Source organism: Saccopteryx leptura, chromosome 1 (assembly GCF_036850995.1).
Source record: "Saccopteryx leptura isolate mSacLep1 chromosome 1, mSacLep1_pri_phased_curated, whole genome shotgun sequence".
Classification (NCBI taxonomy): Eukaryota; Metazoa; Chordata; class Mammalia; order Chiroptera; family Emballonuridae; genus Saccopteryx; species Saccopteryx leptura.
In genome coordinates, this window is record NC_089503.1 from 41,197,148 (window position 1) to 41,217,756 (window position 20,609).

A 20,609-nucleotide genomic window follows, 5' to 3' on the forward strand; every position below is an offset into this window, starting at 1 on the left:
TTGGTTAAATTTTTCATAGGGTTTTTTTTTTCTGATGCAGTTGTAAATAGGAATGTTTTCTTAGTGTCCTTTTCTGATATTTCATTATTGGTGTATAAAAATGCAACTGATTTCTGGATATTTATTTTGTATCCTACTACTTGACTGAATTGATCAGTTCCAGTAAGTAGGTTTTTTGGTGGAATCTTCAGGGTTCTCTATACACAGTATTATGGTCATCTGCAAATAATGATAGTTTTACTTCTTCCTTTTGGATGCCTTTTATTTTTTCTTCTTGTCTGCTGTGGCTAGGACTTCCAGTACTATGTTGAATAAGAGTGGTGAAAGCAGACATCCCTGTCTTGTTCCTGACTTTGAGAGAAACACTTTTAGTTTCAGCCCATTGAGTGTGATATTGGCTGTGGGTTTGTCATGTATGGCCTGTATTACATTGAGGTGTGTTCTCTCTATTCCCACTTTCCTGAGAGTTTTTTTCATAAATGGGTAGGTTTATCAAATGCTCTTCCAGCATCTATTAATATGATCATGTGATTTTTATCCTTTACTTAGTTAATGTAATGAATCATGTTTATCAATTTTTGGATATCGTACCAACCTAGCAACCCTGGAATAAATTCCACTTGATCATGGTGTATGATCTTTTTAATGTACTGCTGGCTCTGGTTTGCTAATATTTTGTTGAGGATTTTAGCACCTATGTTCATTAGGGATATTGGCCTATAATTTTTTTCTTTGTAGTGTCTCTATCTGGTTTTACAATTAGGATAATGCTAGCCTCGTGAAATGAGCTTGGGAGTCATCCCTCCTCTTGAATTTTCTAGAGAAGTTTGAAAAGGTAAGTGTTAGTTTCTTGAATGTTTGCTAAAATTCACCTTTAAAGCCATCTGGTCCAGGACTTTTGTTTGTTGGTAATTTTTTTTCATTACTACTTCAATTTTATTGGTTGTAATCAGTCTGTTCAAGTTTTCTGACTCTTCCTGATTCTGTATTGAAAGATTGTAGGAATTTATCCATTTCGTCCATATTGTCCAATTTGTTGGCATATAGTTATTTCTAATATCTTCTTACAGTTCTTTGTATTTCTTTGGGGTCAGTTGTTACCTCTTCTCTTTTATTTCTGATTTTATTTATTTGGGTCCTCTCCCTTTTTATTGATGCATCTAGTTAAAAGGTTGTCAATCTTGTTGATCTTTTCAAAGAACTAGCTTTTGGTTTCATTGATGTCTTGTATTGCTTTTTTTAGACTCTATTTCATTTATTTTTGCTCTGATCTTTTTTATTTTCTTTCTTCTAGTCACTTTGGGCTTTGTTCTTTTTCTCATTCTTTTAAGTGTTTACTTGGATTATTTAAAATTTTTCTTGTTTCTTGAGGTAGACCTGTAATGCTATGAATTTCCCTCTTATAACAGCTTTCTTTGTGTGCCATAGGCGAACAAACTTTTTTATTTTGCAAGAGAGAGAGAGAGGGACAGACAAGTACAGACAGAGAGGAAGGGAGAAAGATGAGAAGCATCAACTTGTTGTGGCACGTTAGTTGCTCATTGATTGCTTTCTCATATGTGCCTTGACCAGGGGGCTCCAGCTGAGCCAGTGACCCCTTGATCAAGCCAGTGACCTTGGGCTTCAAGCCAGCAACCTTTCTGGACTCTAGCTAGTGAACACGGGGTCATGTCTATGATACCACACTCAAGCTGGGGACCCTGTGTTCAAGCCAGTGACCTTGGGATTTTGAACTTGGTCCTCAGAATCCTAGGTCGATGCTCTGTCCACTGTGCCACCATCTGGTCTGGCTAACAAACTTCTGAATGAAATATATTCTATCCTCCTCCCTTGACAAATAATTCTTTGTAAGGAGCTAAAAGCGAGGTTCAAATTTAGAATTCTGACTCCTCGTATTTCTGCACCAAAATATGGAACCTAGGGAAAAGCAGTCCCTGCCACCCTGGCTCTGTCCACCATCACCAGGGCCCTTGTGCACACTTTTTGGATGGTACTCCAGCCCATACATCCAAGCTCCAAACATACCCTCTTGCAAACAGTTACTTCCTGGCCAGCCCTAGAGATGCACAAGCAGCACAGTAGTCAGGAAAGAAGGTCACACAGGCCCAGGAATCAGACTCAGGACTGTTGGGGCAGCAAAATCTGAGGTTTGTGTTTGCTACCCAGTATGCATTCTAAAGGGGGGATTGTCCCTGTGTTTCTGGCTCTGGGGACTTCTCACCAGGAGAAGGAACATGCCTGTGAAGGCTGGTCCTTTTCTGTCGGCCCAGGCAAGAATGTTGGTCTTTATCCTAAGAATAAGGGGAAGCCACTGATTAAACTAAAGCTGGGCTCAGATTGTTTTTTAAGGTGGAAGTGGGTCTTTAGTCCTGGAAGGGCCCTGAAAGACCCTGTGTCACCCTCGGTTTACAGAAGGCTTCAGAGGTCCACAGTCTTTGAGGAGCCTGGGGTCACTCGGTCCTCTAGAGGCAGAGCTGAGCTGCCCCTTTGCCAAAACTGTGATGCTCCAGGCTGTAGGGCCATCAGAGGGCAGCAGCCTCTGGAGGCTTGTGATGTGTTGGTGCTGCTCTCCTCCTGTCACCTGGACTCTCCTAGACCTCTGAGGACACTTACCAGAACCCACCAAAGAACCCCAAGCCAGGACCTAGTCTTCTGCCATTGGACCTCAGACCTTCATATACCCACTGTGAAACTTCCCATGCTGCGTTAATGGGTGAGAACTGAACCAGGGGATTAAAAACCTACATGCCAATCCTGGTTCATAGTCTCTGGACCTCAGTTTCCTCATCTGTGAAATGGGAGGATGGAACAAGATGCCCTCTCAAGTCTGTCCCTTCTTCCCCGTGCATTTAAGTCTGGAGCCCTTGAGATCCCTGGTTCCTCATCGCCCCAAGGCCTCTCTGAGGGTTCTTTTAGTTCTCAGTGGGGGAGGGGACAGTGCATCTCAGAGTTACACTGACCTCTCACCCTTGCACATCTGGGCCTCCGCTCCAGGGAGGCATAAAGAACTGCGCCTTTGCAGCAACAAAGCTGTTTGGTTCTGTTTCAGATAGAACCGTTTCATTATATCCCATCCAAAGAGTACTTGAGTTGCGTTTTGTTTTGAAAGCTTGTTAGCATTCTGGTTTTAAATCACTGGCAGAGACAAAGCTGCCCCACTTCTGCCACCCCCATCCACGCCCACTCCACTACGACTCCAGTTGCCAGCCTACAGCCTCAAAGCCCCTGCCCACGTGGGGTGGGGACCCATTGTCTCCTGGGGGCCCCCCTGGCAAATGAAAGGGACGTCCTTACTGCTGCTTCTGCCTCTGCCACAGCCTCCTTTTCCTCCCCGTCTTCCCCTCCTCTCTCAATTCTCGCTACAATTTATTGAGCATCCACGTGTGCCAGGCTCCAGGCTAAGCTCTTTGCATGTTTTACTCTATGGTATCCTCAGAATCCAAGAGGCAGGTTGTCCTTGTATTGTCCAGAGTCATTTACCAAGGTCTCATAGGTAGTAAATGGCAAAGGTAGGCCTCAAACCTCCGTCCGTGTGACTCCAAAGCTTTTACTGTGAGCCACTACGAAAAGCTACCTCCCTGGAAACAAAGCCACCTGTTGGGACAGGAAGAGCTGCAGTACAGCCTTCTAGGGTCAGGTCTTACAGAAATTTCTTGTAACTTGGAAATCTGCCTACCAGGAGTGTCCACACATGGGTCCCACTCTTGCCTCTTGACCTGCCCCTTCCCTAGCACATCCTCTCGGGGGTCTGCAAACAGCATTCAGCCCCCTGCCCTCCACCCAACCTCCCCCTCTCCAGACTAACCATCCAACACATGTGGTTCCCAGACCTTCCCATCATCCTGGTTCCAATCTGGCTTTTCTCTGCCCCCATCCTCCACGTGCTGGGTGTGGCAGATAGACTGCGGGGGGGGGGAGGGGAGCAGCTCCTTCTCAGACTGACTTCCCCCCCCAGAAGGAAGAGGAAGCAGCAGCAGAGGCCCCGCCTGGTTAAGGGGCCTAACTTCAGAGTCTGCTTAAGGGGACAGATCCAACTGCCTGGGTCTGGGTCCTGGCTCTCTGTCCACAAGCTGTGATGACCTTGGGCAAGTCGCTTAATCTCTCAGACTTCTGTTTTTTCTGTCTGTAAAATGAGGACAGTCCTCTCATCTCTCTGATATGATGGTTATAAGGACTCAACAAGTCAATCTTGGTCAAGTCACTGGGGCACTGAGCACTATGTCTTGCTAGGATTGTTAAGAGAAAGGACAGTATATGCCTGACCAGGCAGTGGCGCAATGAATAGAGCATCGCCCTGGGACACTGAGGACCCACGTTCAAAACCCCAAGGTCACTGACTTGAGCACAGGCTCATCTGGCTTGAGCATGGAGTCGCTGGCTTGAAGCCCAAGATCGCTGGCTTGAGCAAGGGGTCACTGCCTTGGCTGGAATCCCCTGGTCAAGGTACATATAAGACAGCAATCAGTGAACAACTAAAGTGCTGCAACAAAGAATTGATGCTTCTCGTCATCTCTCTCCCTTCCTGTCTCTGTCCCTATCTGTCTGTCTCTCGCTTAAAAATAAAAATTAAAAAAAATATAGAAAAGTCTGCGACTTGGAAGAAGCAGAGCTTGCTTAACCCAAACCTCAGACCCACAGGCTTGCACCTTGTTTCAGTCAGAGAACCAGGGTCTCCAGCTGAAGAAAGTTGCTGGGGAGCGTTCTGCATCAGACAGGAGGGAGGACAGTACAGCCGCCTGCCTACCTTCTCCTTGTTGTACAATGTTCTCACCTCACTTGAGGTGAGTTCCCATAATGATGACAACACACAGAAGTCCCATACAAATGGCTTTTTGACTGTCCTCTTGGGCCTGTGGTGCAGGTCCCTTCCTGCTTCACTGCCCATCTACTCAGTGTCTGGGCTGATCACTTCAACCCAGCATTCAAAATTTCCTGAGCACCGCTGCATCTGATGAACTGGCTCTCTCTCATGTTCTCTCATTCCCATTTTCTCTCTCTCTCCCTCCCTCTCTCTTTCTTCTCTCTGTCTCCATAAAGCAGCCTCAGGTGCCCAGATTTCTTATGTGGCTGCTGGAGGTTTCTAGGGTCAGTGTCCTGAGACCCAGCAGAAGCCACATGGACTTTTCTAACCTAACCTCAACATCACATAGCATCCCTCCTGCCACGTTCCCATCTTTAAGGCAGTCACCCAGTTCCAGGGGTAAGGACAGAAATGCCCCCTCTTGGTGGGAGGAGTGTTGAAGATTCACAGACACATTTGAAGACCAGCCCAGGAATCAAGTTGCAGAGAGGTTAAACAGCCTGCTCAAGTCATGTGATTTATAAATGGTGAGCACCCGTGTTCCATTCCAGAATCCTCTTATGTCAAAATGGGTTTCCTTTTCCTACACCATCCTGCCTGCTGGGGGGCTGCTGAGATGAACAAGGCCCTGACCTCAGCCAGCTTATGATCTGAAGGGATCAAGCACCCAGCCTGGGTCCTTGTCGTCTCACGACCTCCTTCTGTGGACTTGTTAGCTGTGGGGCTCACTGGTCAGCAGAACTGAGGAGCTGGAGGTGTCATGAAAAGCCAGTGCAAATTCCCAGAGCCCCTCACCTCCCGTCAGTTTGCCTTTGCCCAGAGGGGCTAGACAGTTTTTTTCACCAGGGCTGCCCTCACTCCTAGGAGTCCTGCTTGTCAGCATTAGTACTGAGACATAAAACGTCCCAAAGGTCCAGAGCAGGTGCACAGTAAATGTTTGCCAAGTGAAAATGTTGTTTTGGGGAATTTTCAGTCATCCCGGTACATCTTCTCTGACTCCTGGTTTGCCTGCTGTATAGCCCCCCAAAGGAAAGCAGACTTCGGGGCCATTGCTGCAGCCTCTCCTGGTGAGGACGGGGCCATAGCAGTGCTGTGCCCGGTGAGACCAGGCTGTCCTCTCAGAGCCCAGAGCAGTGCTGAGCAGTGTAGTGATTGCGATGGTAGAAATGGCTGAGCAGGACTATTTCTTCTAGACTCTTCCATCCCTTCATTCCCCTAGCAACACCTCCCTTATTTCTGCATTCAGGGCCTCCCCAAGCAAAAGTTTAAAATAGACCTCGTTGGCCTGCCCTACCCCAATCCCTAGTGAGTTTCTACATCTTTCCATGGAATAGCAGAAAGATCATGAACTGTGGAGGCCCACAGGGCTAAGTTCAAATTCCAGTCCTCCGGCCCTGGCCAGTTGGCTCAGTGGTAGAGCGTCAGCCTGGCGTACAGAAGTCCCGGGTTCGATTCCCGGCCAGAGCACACAGGAGAAGCGCCCATCTGCTTCTCCACCCCTCCCCCTCTCCTTCCTCTCTGTCTCTCTCTTCCCCTCCCGCAGCCAAGGCTCCATTAGAGCGAAGATGGCCCGGGCGCTGGGGATGGCTCCTTGGCCTCTGCCCCAGGCGCTAGAGTGGCTCTGGTTGCGACAGAGCGACGCCCCCTGGTGGGCGTGCCGGGTGGATCCCAGTCGGGCGCATGCGGGAGTCTGTCTGACTGTCTCTCCCTGTTTCCAGCTTCAGAAAAATACAAAAAAAAAAAAAAAAAAAAAAAATCCCAGTCCTTCCACTTCCTGTCTCTGTGACCCTAGGCAAGTGACTTAATCTCTCTGTACCCCTGTGGCACCACATGTGAGATTAGACAACAGTGTCAACCCACAGCATGGTTATAGGTATTGAATAGCATAAGGCTCGTGATAGGCCTGGCCCAGAGCTGGCAGAGTAGGAGCAAGATGGAGGGTGAGTCTTCCCTGGTGTTTAACCTCTCTAACAAAGATGGGAGCTGTTAGAAAACTTCTCCGGCTGTCCCCTCATCCCTCCTGCACTCCCCCCCCCCCCATCCTCACAATGAGATTGGAGCAGTAATCCTATAGACAAATGCCTGTGTCTGGTGGTAGGATTTCAGACACAGTGTTGAGCTGTGGGGCCCAGCACCACCTCCCAGATAGATGAGGCCATACTTCTGAAACACTGAGGAGTGAGAATCTTGGCGATGTCTTAAAGAGGATGTGGAGTGGAGAGTAGAGTACCTGAGCAAGTCATCTAGTGTGTGGGTTAATGGTGTGAGTGCTAGAAACAGATTGCCTGAGTTCTAGTCTCAGTTTACGCATTTGGTAGCTGACTTTGGCCAAGTGACTTGACCTCCCTGTGCCTCAGTGTTTTCTTCTATAAAATGAAAGTAAGAGTAGCACTTGCCTTCTAGGATTGTTGTAAAAACTGTGTTAGTATATGTCAAGCGCTTAGAGCAGTGCCCAGAACATGGTAAGCACTCGTTATATGTTAGCTAATGGTGGTCATGGTAACAGCCAGTGTTCCGGCTCTACCATTGGTCAGCTGTTGGCCTTGAGAAGGCCACTTCCCATCTCTGGACTTTAGTTTCCCCATCTAATAAATTAGCAGATTAGGCCCTGGCCAGTTAGCTCAGTCAGTTAGAGCATCATTCCAAACCACCAAGGTTGCTGATTCAATCCCCGGTCAAGGCACATATGGGAAGCAACCAATGAATGCACAACTAAGTAGAACAACAAATGAGTGCTTCTTTCTCTCCCTTTCTTTTTCTCTCCCTCTCTCTGTCTCTCTAAAATCAATCAATAAATTTTAAAACTTAAAAAGAAATTAAAAAAGAAATTAGCAGACTGGACCAAAGGCCTCTCAGGGCCTGTCAGGCTCTGATGTCCTTGTTTCTAGAAGCCCAGGAGGACTGAGTGTGATGTTCTGGGGGTCCGGGCTCCCTGTGACTGGGCATGGCTGGGAGGTCACCCTGCCCACATTCAGGAAGGGAAGAAAAGCTGAATGGGACAGAACCAGCCTCCCTGCTCATGTAAACAGGAACAGCTGAGCCGGCCCTGCTCCGGTTCTGGTGGGCTGGCAGCTGGCAGCTCCAGGATGAGTCACTGACTGGAGCCGCCAGCCCCAGGGCACACGTAGCTGCAGAGTTTAATGGTGGGATTCAGGAGGAAGTGACAGGAGAGGGACCATAGTATTCCCACATGCCGCAGGTAAATCTGAAGGCCCTTTGTCTGCAGGCCTTACCCAGGTCCCTAGGGCTTTGGCCTGGGAGCTGGAGCGTCTGTCGTCCAGGACATCTTCCCTCCATACCAGACGGCCTTTGAGGAGCCTTCAGCGGGGGGAATCAGGCACCAGAGCTGTACCACCCCCACGCCCGCACAGCTGGTCATGGTTCCAGGTTCCCCCAGATGCGAGGACTCCCTCCCCTCCTCCCTCCCAGGCTCTCACCATCTCCCTGCCTTGGCTGCCGTGACCCTTTCCTGAGACACAATATGGCAAAATGGAAAGATCATTTGGTGTGTTCGAACGTCAGGTCTGCACTTCCTTGGGTATCACTTAACCTCGCTAAGCCTCAGTTCCCACGCCTGGAAAGTCCCCTTCACTCTGCGTAAGAGACAAGTGCGTGAGGAGCTGGTGCGTCAGGACAGCGCTGTCAGCAAGCTGCCTCTGAGTCAGGGCTTCGTGCGTGCGTGCGTGGCAGAGCAGCTACCTCACTGTGAACTATTAAAAAGCCAGCCAGCCCTTGACACAAGCAGCCGCCTCTCACCGACAAAACGGGGCTGATGATGACAATATCTACCTCGCAGGGCCGCTGCCAAGAGAAGCGGAGAGAAGCAGACGCAAGCAGCTGCATGTGCAGGAGCGCTTTGGGAGCTGCACAGAGCCTGCCCAGCGCAGTGGCCCTGTCATTCCCAAAGCAAGATAGTGAGTGGAGCAGTGTGCTGGACAAGAGGAAGCACTGAGGTCATCTCCAGGAGTGGGACCAGAGACCAATAGGACAAGAGGGCCTAGGAACACCATGGTCCATGCAGGCAGGGACTGTTTTGAACCTGCCCTCATCCTTGGCAAAGTATGTAATTGGTGCTTGGTAGACATGAACTGGACGCACACAGGAGTGAGCAGAGACCGAGGTCAGCCCAGTTCTCCGCCTCCCCCACTTTCACGATTTTCCGTCACAGACCTCTACTCCCCACTGCTGAGACCAGGCTCTTAGCCTGAGGTTCATGGATCCCCCTCCACAACTGAATGGGGAATATATTGTGTGTTTGAAAATGTGTTTTCCTAATTAAAGAAGTGTTAGAAGGCCCTGGCCGTTTGGCTCAGTGGTAGAGCGTCGGCCTGGCGTGTAGAAGTCCCAGGTTCGATTCCCGGCCAGGGCACACAGGAGAAGCACCCATTTGCTTCTCCACCCCTCCCCCTCTCCTTCCTCTCTGTCTCTTTCTTCCCCTCCCGAGCCAAGGCTCCACTGGAGCAAAGATGGCCCGGGCGCTGGGGATGGCTCCTTGGCCTCTGCCCCAGGCGCTAGAGTGGCTCTGGTCGTGGCAGAGTGACGCCCCGGAGGGGCAGAGCATCGCCCCCTGGTGGGCAGAGCGTCGCCCCCTGGTGGGCGTGCCGGGTGGATCCCGGTCGGGCGCATGCGGGAGTCTGTCTGACTGTCTCTCCCAGTTTCTAGCTTCAGAAAAATACAAAAAAAAAAAAAAAAAAGAAGAAGTGTTAGAGTTCTGCCCAGAAAAACTTTTAAGTAAACCCTGCTCTGAAAGGCGGGCATCTACCCCGGGCTCAGTGAAGACCCGCCACTTGGATTCATTTGGCTTCCAGAACTTCCAGGTACCTGTGGATTTAAAAAAGAAAAAAAACAACAAAAACATTCCCCACCTCTGTCTCTGAGATGTACATACAGGGTCCCACCAGCCTGCAGGTTTTCTTTTCTGCAAATTAGTTAACCTGCCCTCTTTCATGCAAAAGTAATGATCATACATCACCACGGGCCTGTCCTCTGAGGGGCTGTTCTGTGGCTGGGTGAGTTTCAAACAGACACGCACACTCTTTCAAGCTTTTTTTTTTTTTTTTTTGAGAGAGAGAGAAAGACAGGGAGGGAGACAGAGCCGAAAAAGGGGGAGAGAAGAAACATCAGCTCGTGGTTGCATCACTTTAGTTGTTCATTGATGATTCCATATGTGCCTTGACCAGGGGGCTCCAGCCAAGCCTTGACCTTGGGCTCAAGTCAGCAACCATAGTGTTTCAAACATGGGTCCTCTGTGTCCCAGTCCGACATCCTATCCACTGTGCCACCACCTGGTCACGCTCTTTCAATCTTTTATGTCCTACCCAGTACAATTTTTTTGAGATTTCAAAATAAATTTTAAGTATAGTTGGTATACAATCTTATATTGGTTATATTAGTTTCAGGTATACAATAGTGATTCAGCATTTTTATACCTTACAGTGTTATCTCTCTGCTCAATCTAGTAATTATTATCTGTCACTGTGCATACTTACCACCATAATATTATATTGACTATATTCTCCTTCCCCTTTTCACCTATCCCCCCACCCCCTCCCTTCTGGGTAACCATCCCTTTGGTCTGTGCTTCTATCCATTTAGATGTGACAGATGTAGTCAGGGCCCAGAACCTGGGGATATTAACTAGGCCTCATGGTATCTAAATTCAAACTAGTAATCTCCTTTTTTATTTTTTTTTATTGTTAAATTTTATTTAGAAAATCAAATTTAATAGGTAGCATTGATCAATAAGAGTACACAGGTTTCAGGTAAACATTTCTATAGCATTTGAATTGTTGATTATGTTGTATACCCATCACCCAAAGTCAAATCATTTTCCATCACCTTATATTTGTCCCTCTTTACACCCTTCCCCCCACCCCTCCTCCATCCCCTTTACCCACATCCCCTTCCCTCTACCCCTCCCCCATCCTCTTCAATCACATCCCCTTCCCTTGATAACCACTTCATTTTTATCTATGTCTAAGAGTTTCAGTTTTATATCCCACCTATGTTTGAAATTATACAGTTCTTAGCTTTTTCTAATTTACTTATTTCACTCAGTATAATGTTCTCAAGGTCCATCCATGTTGTTGTAAATGTCACTATGTCATCATTTCTTATGGCTGAGTAGTATTCCATTGTATATGTGTACCACATCTTTTTTATCCAATCCTCTGTCAAGGGACACTTTGGTTATTTTCATGTCTTGGCCCCTGTGAACAATGCTGTGATTAACATGGGGGTGCATGTGTCTTTATGTACAAATGTTTTCGAGTTTTGGGAGTATATACCCAGTAGAGGGATTGCTGGGTCATATGATAGTTCTATTCTTAGTTTTTTGAGGAGCCACTATATTTCCTTCCATAATGGTTGTACTACTTTACATTCCCACCAACAGTGGATGAGGGTTCCTTTTTCTCTACAGCCTCTCCAACTCTTGTTATTACCTGTCTTGTTGATAATAGCTGATCTAACAGGTGTGAGGTGTTTCATCGTTGGCATATAGGAAAACAGTGGACTTTTGTATATTGATTTTTCCATCCTTTAACTTTACTGTATTGGTTTGTTGTTTCTATTCGTTTTTTATTGGAGTCTTTGGGGTTTTCTATGTACAAGATCATGTCATTTGCAAAAAGTGTTAACTTTACTTCTTCTTTCCTGATATGGATGCCTTTTATTTCTCTCTCTTGACTGATCACTCTGGCTAAAACTTCCAGAGCTATGTTGAATAAGAGTGTAGAGATTGGGCAGCCTTGTCTTGTTCTTGATTTTAGAGGAAAAGCCTTCATTTTTTTCACCATTTCATATGATATTAGCTGACAGTTTGTAATATATGGCCTTTATTATGTTGAGGTACTTTCCTTCTATTCCGATTTTATTGAGTGTTTTAAACATAAAGGGATGTTCTGTCTTATTGAATGCCTTTTCTGCATCATATGATTGATAGGATCATATGATTTTTGTTCTTTGTTTTGTTGATGTGGTGTATTACATTGGTTGATTTCTGTATGTTGAACCATCCTTCTCCTCCTGAAATGAATCCCACTTGATCATGGTGTGTTATTTTTTTAATGTGTTGTTGTATTTGATTTGCTAGTACTTTGTTTAGGACTTTTGCATCTGTATCTATTAGAGATACTGGTCTGTAATTTTCTTTTTTGTGTGTTGTCCTTGCTAGGTTTTGGTATGAGGGTTATGTTGGCCTCATAAAATGTGTTGGGGAGTATTGCTTCTTCTATTTTTTGGATAGGTGACAACTCTTCTTTGAATGTTTGGTAGAATTCACCAGTGTAGCTATCTGGTCTTGGTCTTTTGTTTTGGGGGAGGTTTTTGATAGCCTATTTCTATTTCTTCCCTGCTTATAGGTCTATTTAGGTTTTCTACTTCTTCGTGACTCAGTCTAGGAAGATTGTATAGTTCTAGGAATTTATCCATTTCCTCTAGGTTGTTGAATTTGGTGGCATATAATTTTTCATAATATTCCACTATGATCCTTTATATATCCATAATGTCTGCAGTAATTTCTCCTTTTTAATTTTGGATTTTGTTTATATGAATCCTTTCTCTTTTTTCCTTAGTGAGTCTAGCCAGTGGTTTGTCAATATTATTGATCTTTTCAAAGAACCAGTTCTTGGTTGTATTAATTTTTTTATAGTTTATTTCTATTTCATTTAGTTCTGCTCTAATTTTTACTATTTCCTTTCTTCTGCTGACTTTGGGTTGCCTTTGTTCTTCTTTTTCTTGTTTCCTATGGTGTGATGTTAGGTAGTTTACTTGGGATCTTTCTTGTTTCTTGATATAAGCCTGTAATGATAAAAACTTTCCTCTTCTTACTGCTTTTGCTGCATCCTGGAAATTTTTTTTTTCAGAGACAGAGAGAGAGTCAGAGAGAGAGATAGGGACAGACAGACAGGAATGGAGAGAGATGAGAAGCATCAAATCATCAGTTTTTTGTTGTGACACCTTAGTTGTTCATTGATTGCTTTCTCATATGTGCCTTGACCGTGGGCCTTTCGCAGACTGAGTAACCCCTTACTCAAGCCAGCGACCTTGGGTCCAAGCTGGTGAGCTTTGCTCAAACCAGATGAGCCCGCGTTCAACCTGGCAACCTCAGGGTCTCGAACCTGGGTCCTCCGCATTCCAGTCCAACGCTCTATCCACTGCACCACTGCCTAGTCAGGCTGCATCCTGGAAATTTTGATATGTCATTTTGTCATTTTCATTTGTCTGTGTATATCTTTTGATCTCTGCTTTTATTTCTTCTTTGACACAGTCATTTTTTAGAAGTATGTTGTTTAATTTCCACATTTTTGTGGGTTTCTTTACTTACTTTTTACAGTTGAATTCTAATTTCAAAGTCTTATGATCAGAAAATATGCTTGGTATAATTTCAATCTTCCTGAATTTGTTGATTTTAGTTTTGTGGCCCAACATATGGTTTATCCTTGAGAATGTTCCATGCACACTGGAGAAGAATGTATATAGCTAGTGCTCGACTTACGACCGTGATTGGTTCTGACAGATCAGTTGTAACACGATTTGGTTGTAAGTTGAGTAGGCTGTATGTACAGTACTGTGAAATGATGTTATAAAAATCTTTAAGTCATATTTTATCATAATTTTCTTTAATTATTATATATCATAATTTTCTTTGTTCATTTTATGCCATTTGTATTATCTCTGCACCATTTTGTTTCTTATTTTTACATTCATCAGGTTTATGTAAAACACTGCATTACCAGTACAACTGGTTTAATATTTGCAAAACATACAAAATTACAAAATACAGGTGCATACAAAATTACAAAATACAGGTGTAAAAAATACCATAGGAAACATTTTCCCAATTGCGAAACATATCAAAATATATAAACATGTACGAAACATTTTATTGGCCGCTAGTGCTTGACTGCGGATCGTTGATGTTGTCATCTGAGGCAGCAGTTGGGGTTACCGGAGTTGGTTTTTTCATAAACATGTGTGATCACATTCACTTTCTTTCCTCCTTTGTACTTGTTCATTGATTTCTTTCTTATATGTGCCTTGACCAAGGGGTTACAACAGAACAAGTGGCCCCTTCTTGCTCAAGCCAGTGACCTTGGGCTCAAACCAGCGACCATTGGGTCATGTCTATTATCCCATGCTCAAGCCAGCACCCCTGCACTCAAGCTGGTGAACCCATGCTCAAATCGGATGAGCCCGCGCTCATTTTTGTGTGGAGATCAATGGCCTTTCTTTCCTTCTTGGCAGGCTGAGGCGTAGACAAAGACAATTTCTTCTTGGTGGACATCTTGGGGGGGGGGGGGTTGATAAAAAATATCCAAGACACAAAACACAAATTGCTGTACCGAGTGTGGGATAACAGTTGAAATAGTGCACGTGGAGATGGTAGTGCTGTCAGAAGCTGGTCCGCACTGTCGTACACCCAGCTGGGCAACGCTTACGCTACCACACGCGGAGCAGTCGTGGCTAGTGATTGTGGTCGTAAAGTCGAATGGTTGTAAGTTGCATAGGTCATAAGTCGATCAATATCTATAGTCTGACATTTTGGGATGAAATGTCCTATAAGTGTCGATTATGTCCATTTGGTCCAGAGTGTCATTTAATGTCAATATTTCTGTATTGATTTTCTGTTTGGATGATCTATCTAAAGCCATCAATCATGTGTTGAAATCTCCAAGTATGATTGTGTTTTTGTCTGCTTCTATTTTTAGATCAGTTAGTAGATGTCTTATATGTTTTGGTGCTCCTTGGTTTGGTGCATATATATTAAGAAATGTTATATCTGTTTGATACAATGTTCTCTTTATCATTATAAAATGACCGGCTTTGTCTCTGGTTACCTTTGTTGTCTTGAAGCTAGCATTGTCAAATATGAGTATGGCTACATCTGCTTTTCTTTTTTTTTTTTTTTTTTTTTTTTTTTCTTTTTTTCTTTTCTTTCTGTATTTTTCTGAAGCCGGAAACGGGGAGAGACAGTCAGACAGATTCCCGCATGCGCCCGACCGGAATCCACCCGGCACGCCCACCAGGGGGCAATGCTCTGCCCCTCCGGGGTGTCGCTCTGTTGGGACCAGAGCCACTCTAGCGCCTGGGGCAGAGGCCAAGGAGCCATCCCCAGCATCCGGGCCATCTTTGCTCCAGTGGAGCCTCGGCTGCGGGAGGGAAAGAGAGAGACAGAGAGGAAGGAGAGGGGGAGGGGTGGAGAAGCAGATGGGCGCTTCTCCTGTGTGCCCTGGCTGGGAATCGAACCCAGGACTTCTGTACGCCAGGCCGACGCTCTACCACTGAGCCAGCCGGCCAGGGCCATCTGCTTTTCTTTGAATATTATTTGCTTTGAGAACCATTTTCCAACTTTTCACTTAGAATCTACTTTTGTCCTGGGAGCTTAGATGTGTCTCTTGAAGACAGCACATGGTTGGGTTTTGCCTTCTAATCTAATCTGCTACTCTGTGCCTCTTTATTGGTGGGTTCGGTCTATTTACATTTACAGTAATTATTGACACTTGAGTATTTCCTAGAGCCATTTTATGTTTTGTTTTCTGGTAATGTGTGTCTTGTTTGGTTCTTCTCTTTTTTGTTTCTGTCGTTTGTTTTTGTTTGGTGTTTTGTTTGGCAGTGTTCCATACTTTTTTCCACTGTTTCTTTTTTTTTTAAGCTGTGTGTTTCAGTGGTGGCTTTTTCATGGGTGGTCACCTTTAGGTTACTAAGAGAAAAATGTTCATAGGAAAAAGAATCGTTTGTCTTATGGGTGCTTCTGCACTCCATTCTTCTTTCCTACTGCAGATCTTTGTCCTCTCCCCTTTTGTGTTACTGTTGTCAAATGTTCCTCGTTTGTATTGTGACCTTGTTGGAGCTTTTACTTGTAGGTTTGATTTATTTTGTTCTTTTTATCTGGTCGAATAACCCCGTTGAGTAGTTCTGTAGTGGGAGTTTTTTGGTAATTAATTCCCTCAGCTTCTGCATGTCTGTAAAAGTTTTTATTTCTCCTTCATATTTGAAGAATAACTTTGATGGATATAGTATTCTTGGCTGGTAAGTCCTATCTTTCAGTACTTTGAGTGTTTGGGTCCACTCTCTTCTGGCTTGTAGAGTTTCTGCTGAGAAGTCTGATGATAACCTAATGGGCTTTCCTTTATATGTTATGTTCTTCTTTTTCCCTAACTGCCTTGGGGATTCTTTCTTTGTCGTTGATTTTTGACAGTTTTATTACAATGTGCCTTGGAGAAGATCAGCTTGAGTTGCAGTGTCTTGGCATTGTTTGCTCCTTGGATTCAAGGCTTTAATTCATTCCATAGGCTTGGGAAATTCTTATCAATTATCTTTTGAGTAGGCTCTCCATTCCCTTCCTCCTCTCTTCTTCTGATATACCCATTATTCTTATATTGCTCTTTCTGGTGGAGTCAGACAATTCTTGTAGAGCTCTCTTAGTTTTTTTTAATTCGTGAGTCTCTCTCCTCTCTGTAGCATCTCTTGTTGCCTGTCTTTGATATCACTGATTCTTTTCTCTATCAAGCTTATTCTATTAGCTAAACTTGCTATCTCAGTCTTCAATTCATGTATTGAACTTTTTATCTCTGTTTTAAAGTTTCAGTCTCCTTAGTGAGGTATTCCTTTTATTCATTAATTTATTTTCTGAGCTCATTAAGTTGCCTATTGGTGTCTTCTCACATCTCGTCGAGTATTTTCAAATCTTCAATTTTGAATTCTCTATCATTTAACTCCAAAGTTTCCATGTGATTGAGATTTTTTTCTGAAAGGAACTACATCTCTGTCTTGTGTAGTCATGATATTCGATTTCTTCTTTCTTGATGGCATTCAAGAGTGGTATTGTTAAGAACCCTAACAAAAAAAAAACAACTAAAAAAATTAAAAACTAAAATTAAAAGTACAATAAAAAATATAAAAATTTAAAAATTATGACCAAGAAAAAAAAAACAGAAAAAAAAGATCAAAAGCAAACAAAAAATCAAAAACAAAACACCACAAAAAGTAAGGAAAAAATAAAATTTTAAAAGATGTAATTCAAAAGAGAAAAAGAAAAGAATAAGAAGGAAAAAATAAATTTCAGCTTTAAGAGATTTCTTCCAGAAGGTGTCGCTGTCTTGAACTTTTAGCTCTGTGAAGTTCCTGGCTGTACATTGATGAGATGTTGCTGTGACAATGATGTAGGCAGGGCCACAGTTGCGTTGGTGGGTGGGGCATGTTGTGAGGGCCTCCCGGCGTTGGCCTTATGGCTTCGGCTCTAGCAAAGGCGATCTCAGGTTTCCAGGCACTCCTCTCCACGTCTCAATAGACCTGCGGACCGGAATCCGAGCACCTCTGTTCTTCAGGGGAGAGAATGGCTCTGGAGAGCTAGGTGTGGGGTTTGTCTCTGCCACTTTCCATACTGCAAGGTGAGAGAGGCAGGATCTGGGAGGCTGGGGGCTGCACTTGAGCTTTCTCTGTCTGTGCCAAGTGCCAGCTGCAGGCTGACCATGGGAACACTGGCCATGACCACTCACTCAGACCACTTTGGTTTATCTCCCCCTCTGCCCCTCTATCTCACTGCTCCTCCCAGCAGAAGGAGACCCAGTCACTCTGAGTTTCCCTCTCTATACCCTACAGACAAAATCCAGAGAGCCCAAACTTCCCTCCTCCCCATATTCCAGCAGAGGAAGTCACTCCCAGTTTGTTTCCTCTTCAAAGCCCACAGCGAATGCATTTTATCTTCCACCCCCCTTTGCACCAGTCCCACCTTTAGTCCACTCGGTGCATGGGTCTTTCAGGCATGCCAATGAGCCCAGCTGGGGTTACTTCATGCGTTATAGTTGTTCAATTTGTTGAAATTTCAAGGAGAGAGATCAGGACTATCTCTCATGCTGCCATTACTCTGATGTCATCTGATAGTCACCTTTTTAGCACTTATATACTTCCCTTTGTTCTTTACTTTCAGTATAATTGTCATTGCTCAAAGGAGTTGTCTCTCAGCCACTATAAATGTCCAAACCCAGATAAGGAGAAAAAGTAATCCAGATAATTTATATGTTTTCTCTTTTTTTCATTTATGCTTTCAGGAATGGAGCTTGCAGAACCGGAAGTTGCTCTGGGTGAGTCAGTGAGTAAGCAGAGTGAATGTGTGATCACCTTAATTAAAATATTTTTTCTTACTAAAAATAAATGTGTGTATGAGTATTTTCATATGTATAGTATATAGGTATATACATATATATCTATATATGTATGTATGTATTGGAAGAAATCTCGATATATAAACAATGAAAAAAAATCACCTCTAATTTCCCACTCCTCTAAAGAACTGTTGTTAATACCTGGCTTCTGTTCTTCCCGTCAACCGTGTGCATTTATGGAGCACTTCTGTGTGCCAGACATTCACTGCCATGTGCTCTACAAGCACCACCTCATGTTAACTTCTTGTCCTCTTGTCTTGCAGCGAGAATACTTCACCTCTTCATATGCACATTTATACTTTCTTAATTTAAGACCAAGGGGATCATACTGTTTTATAACCTTGCCTTTTTCGCTCCATAGCATTAAATTTTCTTTCGTTATTAAATATTCATCTACAGAATCATTTATAAGAGCAACATAATGTTTTATTGCAGGCAAATTCCATGCTTCTCAGACTGGGGTGCGTGTACCCCTGAGGGCAGAGCCACAGGATAAATGTAGCATATTCTCCTGAAGCATAAATTTGACTCAAAGCTTTGGGAGGAAACATACACACACACCCATATTACTTTATTATCCAAACAAGTGCATATATACCATAGCATAAAATAGAGAATACCGATGAATTTTAAAACAAAGCAACCAAGGTCCTGGCCAGTTGGCTCAGTGGTGTAGTGTTGGCCTGATGTGTGGAAGTCCCAGGTTTGATTCCCGGCCCGGGCACACAGGAAAAGCAACCATCTGCTTCTCCACCCTTCCCCTTCTCCTTCCTCTCTGTCTCTTCCCCTCCCGCACCTAAGGCTCCATTGGAGCAAAAAGTTGGCTGGGGCACTGAGGATAGCATCATGGCCTCACCTCAGGCACTAGAATGGCTCCAGTTGCAATGGAGCAACATCCCAGATGGGCAGAGCATCGCCCCCTAGTGGGCATGCTGGGTGGATCCTGGTCGGGCACATGCGGGAGTCTGTCTCTTTGCCTCCCCGCTTCTAACTTCGGGGGGGGGGAAGCAACCAAGGTCAGGCTTGCGTGGACTTGTTGTTATGCCCCCAAAACCCAAGTCCCCTAGCCCCGTAGGATGGCAGGAACAACTGAAAAGCACTGAGTTCTAGATCAGGCCCCTCTTTTGACAGATAAGGCACCTTAGACCCAAGGCAAAGAAGAGATTGTCCACAGTACACAGCATGTATGTTGCAAAGCCAAGCCACGTGACCCTGGCCTGCACCCCTCCCAACCTTCCATAGTTGGCAGCATCCCTCAATTGCTTTTTCAGAGGGTGTGAGTGGAGACCTTGCCACTTGAGTAACCAACCCTCTGCTTATCAATAGTGGAAACTCTTGGCTTCCTGCATGATCCATCTCTTAGCAGCCCCCCCCCCCCCATTGCGGGCCAGGATCTGAGCTGTGCGTTCCTGTTGTTAGTAACTGTAGCCTTTATGGACAAAGATAGATTGCCCTCCCCTTGCCCCCATCAACTCCAGCAGCTCTCATAATTTTCACTTGATACACGGTATTGTAAACACATATCCACCCATCTCTTTTACCCAGGAGACTGGGAATCATATGTCATCATTATTATAATCTGACATTTATCATGCACCTTCTAGATGCCAGGTGCCCGGCCGGGTATTTTATCTGTAGTCCTCATAACAGCTTTTCAAAGTATAAATGATTATCCCCACTTATCAATAAAGAAACTGAGTAAAAGATTATCACTTACTCATCCTCATATGCCTGTTTAATAAGTATTTACTATAGGCTTATGTGCCAGAACTTGTGTTAAGTGTTGTGGACAGTCATGATGAACAAAACTGATAACCACTCCTGTCTCTGTGGAACTCAGAGATGAATAGGAAGATAATATTCAACAAATAATTTTTACAAACTCTAGTGAGCATAATATAGCCGAGAGCCTGTCCAACTGCCTCAGTTTAAACCCACCTCAGCCACTCATTAGCTAACAGACCTTGTGCAAGTCTCCTAAGCTCTCTGTACCTCGTGTTGGTCTTCTGTAAAAAGAGGCTATTACACTAGTAGTGCCAGCTTCATAGAGGCACTGTGAGGAGTGAGTAAACTAGCAAACACAAAGCAAGGCCTTGCACATTCCAGGTGTCCTGTTGCTGCTGGTGGGATGAAGGAGGAGGCATAGGCGCCAGGCCCATAGGATAGGGCAAGACCTCCATCTGGTGACATTTGAATGAGTTCTGTAAGATGAATTTAACTTGACAGAGTGTGTGTGTGTGGGGGGGGGGGGGTGGCAGGGGAGGGGAGCAGGGTATTGGAGGGATGTTCCAGGCAGAGGGAATAGCATGTGCAAAGTACCGTGAGTGGGCTCACCTGAGGAGTGCAGAGTGTGGCTGGAACAGCAGGTGGGGAGCCATACAGGGTCAGCACCTGGCAAGGAAGAGCCTGTGATGGAGCTGCAGCTGTTTCCGGGACCTGGGCTCTGCAGCGCACTGTTGGTCCATGCCAAGGGAGATGCTCGGTCAGTGTCGCGTGAGCGAGCAAGCACGTGGACAGACAACTCCATTGGCCTCATGTGGTCCTGGCTGTGGGAATTCCATTGCTGCCCAACCAGAAAAGGAGCCCGTTCTCCTATATCCACAGTGATGCGTGGGCAGTCCCACCCCCACTGTCAAGGAGCT

At 45.0% G+C, this 20,609-nt stretch overlaps 1 protein-coding gene across 8 annotated transcripts in view; it reads left to right on the forward strand.

Moving 5' to 3' along the window:
* The window catches only part of PTPN5 (protein tyrosine phosphatase non-receptor type 5), a 63,377-nt gene that overhangs the window by 26,938 nt on the left and 15,830 nt on the right, over positions 1 to 20,609 (forward strand). For 7 of the 8 annotated variants that reach the window (XM_066364627.1, XM_066364607.1, XM_066364619.1 and 4 more), the window contains one exon: positions 17,854 to 17,886. The exons of the other annotated variant lie outside the window; for it this stretch is intronic. In XM_066364627.1, the coding sequence (XP_066220724.1) occupies positions 17,854 to 17,886 (33 nt within the window). The remainder of the gene's footprint in view (positions 1 to 17,853; positions 17,887 to 20,609) is intronic. 8 annotated transcript variants of the gene reach the window in all.